The 12,740-nt window shown below is 44.8% G+C and overlaps 1 protein-coding gene across 1 annotated transcript; it reads left to right on the top strand.

Moving 5' to 3' along the window:
• Positions 1 to 366: 366 nt before the first annotated feature.
• Positions 367 to 2,524, top strand: IL1F10 (interleukin 1 family member 10). Its single transcript, XM_041756987.1, has 4 exons — positions 367 to 398; positions 1,467 to 1,552; positions 1,843 to 1,970; positions 2,253 to 2,524. The coding sequence occupies exons 1-4, from the start codon at positions 367 to 369 to the stop codon at positions 2,463 to 2,465; spliced, it is 459 nt and encodes a 152-aa protein (XP_041612921.1). The 3' UTR covers positions 2,466 to 2,524.
• The last annotated feature ends 10,216 nt before the right edge of the window (positions 2,525 to 12,740 follow it).

The following is a 12,740-nucleotide window of genomic DNA, read 5'->3' as shown; positions in this document are numbered from 1 at the left end:
TTTCCTCAGTTCCACCATGGGCCTGCCCTGTGCTAGACATGAGGGGGCCAGCGGGGGCCTCCAAGAACTTTCAACGTGCTTAGGATGGCAAGACACAGGTGTGTGAAGCACCCAAATGACAAAACAGGTGTCAGCACTTTGGCATATCTAACTTGGGTCCTGGTCTCCAAATAGAATGTTGCTGGCAGATGAGTTACCCACAAGTCCTCATTGCCCAGGTTGGAGAGGGAATGCCAATTGGCAAGTCCAAGCTCTTTTCAGAAATTTATTTTTATTGTACAAGTGAACCTACTTTAAACACATACAGTCATTAGCTAAGGGTATTATAATCAGCTGTTATTGAGAGAGAAAAATCTCCTGGAGGCGATGGCATTGGCCCAGAGGTTCTGCCCTTGGAGGTAGGGCGGGCTCCCAAGGTCCTGAGAGTGACTGACAGACATTTTGAAGACAGCCAAGTGACCGAGCTAATAACCTGCAAGCTAATAACCTGCGTGACTTTGATGTTGTGTACATTCAACCACAGTTCCCTCCCTGCTCCCCAGCATGTATTTACCCTCCCATGCCGATCATTGGAACCACTGCCAACCCCAAATGACTGTAATCACACCCCCCAGCTCTTCACTGACCTCCTAAATTTGGCACCCATAGCACGGGCTCACCCTAGAACACACCTTGCATGGAACAGGGTGGCCATGTTGGCAAACCTACTGTCACGTAAGATTTTGTTTTTCTGATTTGTGGGTTTTACTCTACAAGAAAGCCTTTAAAATATTTGAAGAGCAAACCAATTTATTTTTTAAAAGATTTTATTTATTTGAGAGAGGAAGCACACACTCGAAGGGAAGGAGGAGAGAGAGAGGGAGAGAGGATTTCAAGCAGACTCTGTGCTAAGCACAGAGCTTGACGTGGGGCTTGAGCTTATGACCCTGAGATCAAGACCAGAGATAAAATCTAGAATTGGGTGCTTAACTGACTGAATCACCCAGGTGCCCCACAAACCACACTTTATTATACACTCAATTAATTCCTTCCTTGAAGGGAATAAACATTTATGCAAAATTGGGTCAGGCCCAGAAAATCTGGGAAAAGAGTCACTCTATCCTAGAGAGACATCTGAGCCTCATTAGGAAATTTCTCAGGAAGGGCATGAAAAGGGGGCTAGCATAATCAGGAAAACTGTCTACCCATTAGTGAGAAGACACTGGCTTTCCTCGCTAGCCCAGGGCCCTGACAGAGGCTAACGCTGGTAAAGGGAGCCTCTGAGAATCATGAGTTCCAGAAGACCTTCCCTTGCCTTAAGGCTGACCTGGTTTCACCTACTCTTGGGTGGAGTCATACACCTACTTCCTCCTGTAGGAGAGAAGAACACCTAAATGCTCAGTGTAATCCTTCAGAGCATGGGGGTGACTTTGGGGCTTGGTGCTGCCTAAACGGAGCAGGCTGTCAGCTCTACCATCTTGTTCCAGAATTAAGGATGCAGATCAGAAGGCTCTATACTTAAGAGGTGACCAGCTCCTGGTGGGAGATCCCAATGTGGACAACTGCTGTGCAGGTGAGCATCTGGGGCCTCCACCCCCTTGGACACATTCATGCTCCACCTGCCACTGGCTTTCCTCTTTCCTCCTGCCCTGGTGACAGTAAGAAGAAGCAGGGAGCAGCTGAGGACCTCTCCTTTTAAGAGTGTCATGACCGCTGCAGGGGTCCCAGCCTGCCTGGCAGCTTGCATGCAAGGGTCAAGCCAGGTGTGCCCTGGCCCAGTTTTTTCCTGCCCAGGCTTAGCTCACTGAGAACTTACAATCTGGGTCCTTTTATCTCCTGGCTCTCTTCTTCCTTTCCTCCCAGAGAAGATCTGCATACTTCCCAACAGAGGCCTGGACCGTACCAAAGTCCCCATCTTCCTGGGGATCCAAGGAGGCAGTCGCTGCCTAGCATGCGTGGAGACAGGAGAGGGGCCTATCCTGCAGCTGGAGGTGAGAAACCACACCTTCTGGGGGACCCTGAAGGCATGGCCTGGCTTCCAGGATGCTTTGACATCTCTGCACCCATCTGTGGGACTCCCGGCCAGGTCCACACATTCCTCCCCTTCCCTGTGCACCTAGTGCCAAGACCCCTGCCCTCCAGAACCTGCAGAAGGCCCTTCCCTGGGTATGGACCCTCCCTGTAAAGTCCCTCATTGGCCAACCCCCAGAGGCCTCTAGGGCTGACACCTCAACCAGTGGCCTCATCCTGCAGCAACCATCTCGCCCCCACAGGATGTGAACATCGAGGACCTGTACAAGGGTGGTGAACAGGCCACACGCTTCACCTTCTTCCAGAGAAGCTCAGGCTCAGCCTTCAAGCTTGAGGCTGCTGCCTGGCCTGGCTGGTTTCTCTGTGGCCCAGCTGAGCCCCAGCAGCCAGTACAACTTGTCAAGGAGAGTGAGCCATTGGCCCGCACTGAATTCTACTTTGAGCAGAGTCGGTAGGGAGGCAGGAGGCTGAGCTCCAGGCCAATGCCCCCGCACCAAGCTCGTCCTGCTCAGGATCTGTGGTAGGAAAATTATGCCCCTCCTAAAGATGTCCACATCCTAATCCCCAGAATCTGTGAATGTTACCTTACAAGGCAAAAGGGACTTTTGCAAATGTGATGAAGGTAAGGATCTTGAGATGGGGAGAGCATCTGGATTATCACAGTGGTCCCAGTATAACCATAAGGGTCCTTCTAAGAGTGAGGAAGGAGGGTGAGAACCAGAGAATGGAAAATACTGTGCTGCTAATTTCAAATGTAGGGGATGAGGGCTACCAGCCAGTGAATGCAGGTGGCTTCCAGAAGCCAGAAAAGGATTATGCCCTAGAGATTCTAGGAGAAACAACTGAATTTTAGTCCACTGAAACCCATTTCAGACATCTGACCTCCAGAACTTTAAAATAATAAATTTGTGTTGTTTTAAGCCACCACATTTGTGGTAATTTGTTATAGTAACAATAGGAAAATAGTACAAGGTCTTAGTATATCCCTGTGAACAGTGCTTACTGAAAGGGGAATGAGTCACTCAGTGAATTCTTGGAAGGTTGCCACAGCTTCTCCTGCAGCCCATCTGCTCTACAACTTCCAGAAATAGCCAGAAGCTCCAGGCAGAACCCAGCTCTCCCCCTCTGTCCACAGGTGGACAAAGTCTTGGGCTGCTCATAATTTTTAGTAGATTTAGTTTAAGTCTTGTGCTTTGCCTATCAGATATTTCATAGTTAATCAGTCATTCAACCGATTGATCAGTGCCCCTAGTTGTCTGCTAGTTTTGACTTGTGAGGAGCAAGGAGGATCAGCGAGGGAGAGATGTCGAGTTTGTACTGAGTGTGTTGAGTTTAAGGCTGTAGAGGAGCAGGGCTGAGCTGACTTGTTCCAGCCAGCAATACAGGGTTGTGACTTGGCTGAGAGTTTGCAGTCAGGACTGACATTTGTCTCAGAGCCAGGATCCCTCTCCATTTCACAGACAATGTGGGGTCAGGCACAGACGTGGGCAGAGAGCCCATGGTGTCAGTGCTCAGAGTGATGGGCTGCTGGCACTCTTTCTCTCCTGTGTAACTACTCAGCGTCCATCCAACATGCACCAGGGGCCAAGGTAGCCAAGGACAGGCTGCCTTCACCTTCAGAGCTGCCCTGCAAGGTGAGCATTTGTATCCCTTTGACAGATGAGGACGCTGAACCGGCAGGGGTGAAATAACTTGCTGAAGGTCGCATGAGCTGTACAGGATGAAACCCAAGATGTCCAGGCCCATCTGACTCCAATGTTGTTCCACACATTTTTATTCCACTCTTATTCTGGGAGATGGGGAAAAGAGGGCAAACAAGAACAAGCTTCTTTGGAGCTGATCATTGAGTGGAGAAACACTAAACAAATAAGAACAGTTTATATGATAGAGAGTAAGGGTGGTAGGTATTGAATGATATAACATTGGAGAAGGTGTCTGGGGCGGTGACTCTTTTTAAGGCGGTGACATCTGAGCTGAGGCTGAAGGACAAGAGAGAGGGGTCTGGGAGTGATAAGGCAGAGGAGTGGCAAGCATACAGGCTCCTAGACAGAAGTGGCTTGGTGTGTTCAAATAGCAATGGGGGACAGGGTTGTTGGAGCCTGGGGAACAAGGGAGAAATTAGGAGGTGAGCAAAACCAGCAGAGACTGGGTCATGGAGGTCTTAAAGGCAAAGTGAGGGCTTCAGTTTATCTTTAAGTGTGAAAGGTAGCTATGTGAAAGATTTTATTTTTTAATTTATTTTTTAAAGATTTTATTTATTCATTCATGAGAGACACACAGAGAGAGGCAGATACATAGGCAGAGGGAGAAGCAGGCTCTCCGTAGGGAGTCTGATGCATGACTTGATCCAAGGACCCAGGATCATGACCTGAGCCAAAGGCAGATGCTCAACCACTGAGCCACCCAGGTACCCCTATGGGAATGGATTTAGCAGAGGAGAGACATGTTGGCCTTATGCCTTTAATGAGTTTAGATTCTTACCCTGCTTCTCCAGGGCCTGCATCTGCCCCAATTATTTTATCACCTGGCTACCATGTCATAACTATTGTGTTTGTGTGTTGAGACCACTCTGTGCTTTTTGAGGGCATGTTCTGTTCAATTTTGGGTCATCAGTACCCAGAGTAGCTGCTAGAACACCAAAGATGATGCAGAAGTACAATGCCTTCAATAGGTTAGTGGATGATCACTTGGGTCTTGTGGATTGTTCAAGATACAGTGTAAGGAGAGCCATATGGTAGCCAGGTGGATGCTCCCCACTGCGGCACAGAGGTGGGGTTAGCAGAGAGGACTGGACAGGACTTCCAAAAGGAAAGGGCACTTAGTCTGGGTCTCAAAGAAAGAGTAGTTTTCCAGGCAGAGAGTGTGGGCATAGGCATTTCTAGGCAGAGAGAACAATTTGGAGAGGTATGATGGAAAAGAGCTCCTAGTACTTCTGGGGCATGGTGGGACACCACCTGCTGGCCCCCAGGGCTTGTGGCTGAGGAGTTGTCAAAAATTAAGATGAGAAGTTAGGAAGGAAAAAACATTAAAAAAAAAAAAGAGAGAGACGTTAGGAAGGGCCTGGCTATGAGTGCCTTGTGAGGGAGGTTACACTTTATCCAGGAGACCTGGAAAAATCATCCAAAGCAGGACTGGATTTTAAGCTTGACCCCCTGAGGTCAACATTGGACAAATCCAGCTGCTACTAGGGCTTCAGTACCTCCACCTTCCTCTTCACTTTCCCCACCTGCCTTCTGTTTGGCACTGCCCTGGGATCAGCTTTGGTGCTTTGGTTCCAAGGTTTGTCTAGCCCCTGTCACCTCCCCATATTTGCCTATCTCCTTCACTCATGGTAACTCAATTTGACCCAACTTGGCACAGGGTCCACAAATGGGAGTAGGACTGGGTTTGCCTAGATGGTTGTGGACAAAGTTCATAAGAGAAAGGTAAATTGGATAAATTTCTCTATTTAAGTAAAAAAGAAAGAAATACACATTTTGAGCCTCTAATATATGTCAATTCTTTATTAGTGGTTGTGAGATGAAAAGGTTGCAAGAAACTCAGGAGACACAGTCTCTATCCTTTAAAGGTGTAGATCGTGTAGTATGGGGAAACTAGATGTTAGGAATAAAAAACAACATGTTTTGTTGTTTGCTTTCTACAGAATGACTAGAAGACACTCCAAACAGCACTCAGGGAGCTTTGGACTGAAACTCTGCAGGGGTCTGTTATGAATTGTGATGGGGTGTTCTGACACTGGAATTTAAGAGTAGGAAATGGAAGTAACTTCTGATAAATACAGTTCAGAGATGCTAGGAATGTTCTTCCTCCAACTCCCAAGACTTTGTTTTTTAATTCTTCCTCCCCCTGGTGACCACAAAAAAGGTTTCATTCCAAAATCACCCAATCAGGGACACCTAGGTGGCTCAGTGATAGAGAGTCTGCCTTCTGGTCAGGTCATGATCCTGGGGTCTAAGATCGAGTCCCGCATTGAGCTCCCCACAGGGAACCTGCTTCTCCCTCTGTCTATGTTTCTGCCTTTCTCTGTGTATCTGTCATGAATAAATAAATAAAATCTTAAAAAAAAACCCAGCCAATCAAAGCTATTACTGTGTAAATTTCTGGGAGAGGCACACTTTATGTTTCAGCCACTATTTACATCTCAGGGTGAACAGGAGTTGGGAGCCAGAAGCTAGAAAACAAGTGATTGGAAAACAGTGTAGTAACCTCTCATTCTGGTAGCACCAGGGAGCCAGGCTGATGGGAAGGGTAAATGGTTCCATTCAAGGGGGTTAGGAAAGGATTTAGAGAAAGTGAGGCATCCATGGGGACCAGCCAGGTGAGGGACAGGAGGAGCTGTGGGGGCAGGTCAAGATATTCCAGGCAGAGGAGACAGTCACATGCCTTCAGGAAGTCCTGACTGTGGCAGCATGTGTGTGTGGTGGTAGTTAGTGCACACATGTATGCGTGTGCTCATAAGCATGTACATGTGCGTATATATGTATGGTGTGCATGTATGCACGTGTGAACCGGTGTCCACATGTGTATATTTGTGTGTTGTATGTATGCGTTAATGTTTGGGTGTGTGTGCTCTATGTGTGCCTGCAAGATGTGCTAGACAGCTAGGCAGCTGTTGATAAAGGACTTTGTCTTTATTCCAAGAAGCTCCAACTTTATACAAGAGAATAATGTGTTCAGGGTTTCCTGTAACCCATATGTCATTCCAAGCAGGATTTAAAATCTAGGGACACTTACCTTTTGACCCCAATTTTCATCTCATGATCCCACTCCTATATTATAGCCCCTATAAACAATGGCTCAAAACATTCGACACAAACTCCACGGGCTCCACAACATAAGGCAGTTTTAGGGAGGTATAAATCTGGAATCAGGGAGGAAAATAAAAGTGAGAAAGAAGACTCTAAGGGGAGCCAAATTTTCCTAGATACCATTTGGCTAAAATATACGACCATTTCATAAATGAGCATGACAAAAATGAACAAAATGAGCATAAACAGGAAAGTTAACATCTTAGAAGCATTGGCATTTGAGTTATTTGATAACATTGCTGGTTGGATTTTACATTTGCGTAAGTATTAAGGTTCCCTAGTGATTCTGCCAAAACAAAGTCTATCCTTAAAGCAAATTCCAATCTCTGCCCCTAAACGGCACAAACTCCATACAATCCAGGATCTGGTCCTGGAGCCTGTTTCTGAGGCCAACAGCTTGCAGTGAAGCCTTTGGGCTGCAGGTGGCAACAAAGATCAACCTTCTTCACTGCCTTTTTGAGGCTGTGAACAATTAAATTTAAATCCTCCTATATTTAGTATCCACTGTGTGTTAACCCCCGTGCACCAAATCTCTGCCTCACTTACAAGAGTTGCATCCTTCTCAGATGGTGTGTGAGTGCAGATCCAAATCACTGGGAGACGTCACAAAGCCCTGCATGCTCCTTCCTTCTGGCAAGTTTCCTAGAACCTTCTTGGTGCTCTAGAAGCTTGGAGCCTAGGAAGGAAGAAAGATAGATATTGAACACATATCAATTTTATTTCTTGTGTATATATGTGAAGGAGCAAAACATATACACCTGATTCCTTCTCCTGGTGACAGAGATGCTACAGTGAATCATCCTCTCCCACAGTCATCCCCTCCAACCCCCTTGGGACACCCCTAAGCTCTGATCATAAAAGTAGAGTGACAAAGAAGCCTGGAAGCCTGGAGTTTTGGCAGAAGCCCTTCTTCACTGGAGCATCTTCCACTGATACTTTCTGAAGACTCATGGCCATAGGATCTGAGAAAATCAATCAATCAATCAATCAATCAATAAACAAACAAGCAAATAAATAGTACAGCCACCATGACCTTGTCTACTCAGAGAACTGGAGACTTGGGTATCTCCTAGCTAAGTATTTTCTAGACTTCTTACAGAGAACGTTATTTCAATGAATGCTCATGGGTTTATGGGGGAAATGGATTATTATAATTTCATGTGCCAACTTGACTGAGCTAAGGAATACTCACATAGCTGGTAAAGCATTATTTCTGGGAGTGTCTGTGCAAGTGTTTCTGGAAGACATTAGCATTTGAATTGGTAGGATGAGTAAAGAAGATAGCCTTCACCAATGTGGGTGGGCTTCATCCAATCCACTGAGGGCCCCAAAAGAAGAAGTAGACAGAGGAAAGGTAAATTTTCTTTTTTCTCAGGCTGGGATATCCATCTTCTCAAGCCTTTGGACATTGAAGCTCCAGGTTCTAGGACCTTTGGACTCCAGGCTGAGTTCTGCCACTGGCTTTCCTGGTTCTCCTGCTCGCAGATGGCAGACTGTGGAACTTCTTGGCTTCCATAATTTTATGAGTGCATTCCTATAATAAATCCTTCTCTTTTTTTCTCTCTCTCCACGGATAAATAGATATATATGGGCTGATATGAGTATTTATATCTTTGTATCTCAGTATTTCTGTATAATCTATCTATCATCTATCTATCTATCTATCATGATCATCATCTATCCGTCTATTTAATCTGTTCTATTGGTTCTGTTTCTCTGGAGAACCCTAATACAGTTATCTCTGATTTACTCTCCTACATTTCTCTCTCTGCTTTGGCCACACCAAGCTCCTCACTGCTCTCCAAAAACAAACACTCCAGCCTTGATGCCACCCCAGGGCCTTTGCACTAGCCTTCTGTGTGGAAGTCTCACTTCCTCAATGAGGGCTACCCTGATCACTTCATTTAAAATAGCAACGTGTACCCTTCCCCGAATCTCAGCACTCCCGAATCCTCTATAATACTATCATATTCTAACGTACTCTATGATTTAGTTATTTGTTTTACTTTTTTCTGTTTTGTTCCACTAGAATACAAGTTACACAGGGCAGAAGTTTTAATCTGTTTTGTTTGTTTATATATCATGAGTATGCAAAAGTGTTTATCACATGTGTCAGGCACTTAGCAACATTTGCTGAATAAATACGGGAATAGATGAACAAGTAAGCTGAGGGAATATTCATTATTCAGGTCACTGTGGTGCTCAGCCCCAAGAAACTCAAGTAGGATTCCCAACATGGTCCAATTTGGAGGTCAGGCCCTATGAAGAATAGCACCAGGACACTTTCCCAGATTTGTTAGGAATGGTTGGTAGTGGGTAGGAGTAGTGGAGGAAAGGTCTAGTTTCCAGGGGAGCTGATAGGAGTGGATGGGGTCTCAGGACTCCTAGTCAATGTCTGAGGTGCTCCTCATGGTATCTCAGTTACGTATTGCCATGTAACAACCAATCTAACCCTTAGGAACTTAAAACAACAATTTATTATTTTTCATGACTCTGTGTGTTGGCTGGTGCATCCTCTGCCGATTTTTCCTGGGTTTGGACACATTCAGCTGAGGGTTAGCTGGTCTAGAAGGTCCAAGATGGTCCCACTCATATGTCTGGTTGTTGATATGAACTGTTGGTTGGGGGCCTTGGCTCTCCTCCATGTGTCCTCCATCAGGTTAGAGTGGCTTCCTTATGTGACAAATCTTAGGGCAGCTGTTCAAAAGAGGAAAGGTAGAAGCTGCAAGCCTTCATGAAGCCTAGGCTCCAGAACTCATATTGTCATTCTTGCCATATCCTACTGGTCAAAGTGACTCACAAGGCCAGCCCAGGTTTAAGGGAATGTGGGTGGAGAAATAAACTCCACCTCTTAATGGGAAGCACTGCAAAAAATTTGTCCCCAAAGTCACTTGAAATAGAAAAGGAGGGGTTAAACCCAGATTGAATGAGCACTCTTGACCTTCATGTTACCCTGCCTTCACAATAAATTCAAAGGGCAGTAAACTCTTATTCATTCATTCACTCATTCATTCATCAAACATTACTGAGTACGCATTGTGTTCAAGTACAGTGCTGGGCATGGAGGATACAGAAATGAGTGGGGTCCAGCACTTGATGCTTCTAAGGAAAATGGGAAAGCCATGTTGCTCAAGCCTCTAGGATGTTCTTTATCCTGCTTAGTGGTTCTAAGGCTAACTGGGAACTCAAGGAGAGTGTTAGCTCTTGGAAGGATGTCCAGAGGGAAGTGTGGTTCAACTAGAGCTCTTATCTGTGGGAAGCAGACTGGTAGAAGTGAGGGTAGGAGTTAAGGCAAATCACTAAGGCTGGAGAAGAACAGATCCAAGGAAGAGAAGGAATAGCAGAAAGCAAAGGGCCTATGGCCCCAGGAATGGGTTCTGAAATAGGTAAATACCACCTGCCTCAAACCAACTGACCTCTGGTGCCCTACCAATATTATGATAAAGATAGGAATGCTGTTCTTCAATGTTTCCTTCCTTCTCTTTTTTCTTCCTTCTCTCTCTTCCATTTGTATTTACTGAATTATACTTTAGATTCTGTTAGAAGATATCTATAGGTTTTGACTTTGTAGCCTTCTCAACCTCATACTCTCAAATCTTGAATTCATTGTCGATCATGTAGTGAGGACTTAATCAATGGATCGAGATGATTCTAAGCTACAGATTCAAACTGAAAGGAAGATCAAAGAGTATCTTCCTAAGATATTCCTTCACAGACATTCTAAGGAGTAGCTGATCCTCATCCAAGACTATCTCTCTCTCACATCATACAACTCCTAGGATATTGATCACCTTGTAGGTAGTATAGATTTGCATGCTTACTAGGTTAAATAATAGTTTGTTCTCAGAGTAAGAGAGGGTCTCAAAAATCTCTTAACCACTTATATCAGGATCAGCTAGTTAAAAATGAAGACTCCTGTGTTCCCATCTCAAACCAGCTGGTACAGAGTTATGGGGTTAAGCCTAGAAACCTGAATTTCTAGGGAGCTGGTGGGTGATTTTTCAGAAGTCTCTGAGGATCTCCAATGTAAACGAAACTTCACTTCCTCCACAATCAGCCCCACAGAAGTAAATCCCAGTCAGGGCACATGGCGCTCTGTCTGTGTATATTTCCATGACAAAAAAGGGAATAACTAAAACAGGAAGTTGAGAATCAGAACATAACTCTCTATACAAAAACATGTGCCACAAATGTGACCTAAAATGTCATTCTCTGCTCAGGCTCATTAGTCATAGAAGATCATGGAAAATCATTCTCATTATGAGGGGCTGCTCATTAGTTGTAACTTCCCTCAGACACTTTGTGTGAGAGGCAAAGTGGGTGACCAACATGGAAATTCAGGGAAGCCTGGTTCTGAGAATTCACTAGAGTAGACTCCACTGGGGCAGGGGGTGCTTTGCCTAAGACTGGCTAATCTGGGGGCTAGGGACATGGTTTTTAGGTGAGAGTTCAAGGTTGATGTTACCTCCTTTCTTATTCTGGAAGTTGGGTGTCTCTCCTTACTGTGTTGTCCTCGGGTACACTTGTATTTTACCTTGTAGGTGGCACTTTGTAGGCCTGACCAACCTTCTAACCAAAGGGATAGGAGCTCCTGCTACTAACCCGAGGTCCTGATAAGAGAATATGGGAATAGAAGCCCATACCCACTCATTCTAAATACACTGCTGGGGGTAGATGAATGCTTGACCCTTTATCAATATTCTTATTACAAGGCACTAGACTGTGAGCTCCTAAAGGGCAGAGACTTGGCATTTTTATTCCTATACATTCATAAATGAGCACAAAACTGCTAACATCACCTCATATGGATGTGCAGATTTTATGCTGCATGGCTCTAGAAGACACCACTCACATTTTGATATCATGGACTTAAATATTTATTATGACAATGTTATGGTAATTGACAATAAAGTGACCTGTACTAAAAAAAAAAAAAAACCAACAGTATTTCTAATGACTTTCTAGCTGATGAGAATAAAAAAGGAAGCTTTATGCTAATTCATTCCAAGGAACCACAAGTAGTTGGAGCAAAGAGTACAAGGAAAGGGAGTGAGACAAGAGATGTGGCTCAGAGGAAAATAGGGGCCAAATCATGAAATTTATTAAGGCTATATATGCTAAACCCTGCTCTTTAACAGGAGGACAACATGGATTCCCCATGGACAATTTCAAACAGAGGGATAACGTGATTCGATTTGCCTCGTCCAATAGTTGCTTCTGGCATCTGGCTGAAGAACAGGTATTGGCACAGTCTCTCAAGTGGTTTCCTTTTTCGCCTTTAATCCAATTGAGAGATGAGTGTCTAACAATTGTCAAGGAGATTTGAGGAAAGTGAATGGATTTAAGGTATAGTAAGAAGGTAGAGTTGATAGATTTTGGTGATTTATTGTGTGCAGAATGAAGGGGTGATTGTTGAGATGGTTTAACAAATTTCTATTTTATTGTCTATTGATGGATGTTTCTACTGATGGGTAGTAGATCTAGTTTTTAAAAATATTCATTTATTTATTTATTTGAGAGACAGAGAGAGAGTGGATGAAAGGGCAAATGGAGAGAATCTTCAAGCAGACTCCCCATTGAGAGCAGAACCTGATGTGGGGCTTGAACCCATGACCCTGAGATCATGACCTAGGCTCAAACAAAGAGTTGGTTGCCCAACTCTCTGAGCCACCCAGGTGCCCCTGGCACCTCTATTGGCATCCACTCTATTGGTGGATGGCAATTTCATTCACTGACATAAGGAATAATAGAGGAGAAAGTGGCAGTTTTGGGGGAAAAGATGATAAGCTTTGCTTTTGACTAGTTGAATTTTGAGATATGTATGAACTCCAGATAGAGGTGCTCAGTGGGCAGCTATCTATGCAGATCTGGTATTCAGGAGAGGAATTTGGAATGGAGATTTAAATTTTGGAGTCTCCAGCA

This window comes from Vulpes lagopus, chromosome 5 (assembly GCF_018345385.1).
Source record: "Vulpes lagopus strain Blue_001 chromosome 5, ASM1834538v1, whole genome shotgun sequence".
Taxonomy (NCBI): Eukaryota; Metazoa; Chordata; class Mammalia; order Carnivora; family Canidae; genus Vulpes; species Vulpes lagopus.
Note: the sequence above shows the minus strand (reverse complement) of the source record. Positions and strands in the feature narration are given on the sequence as shown.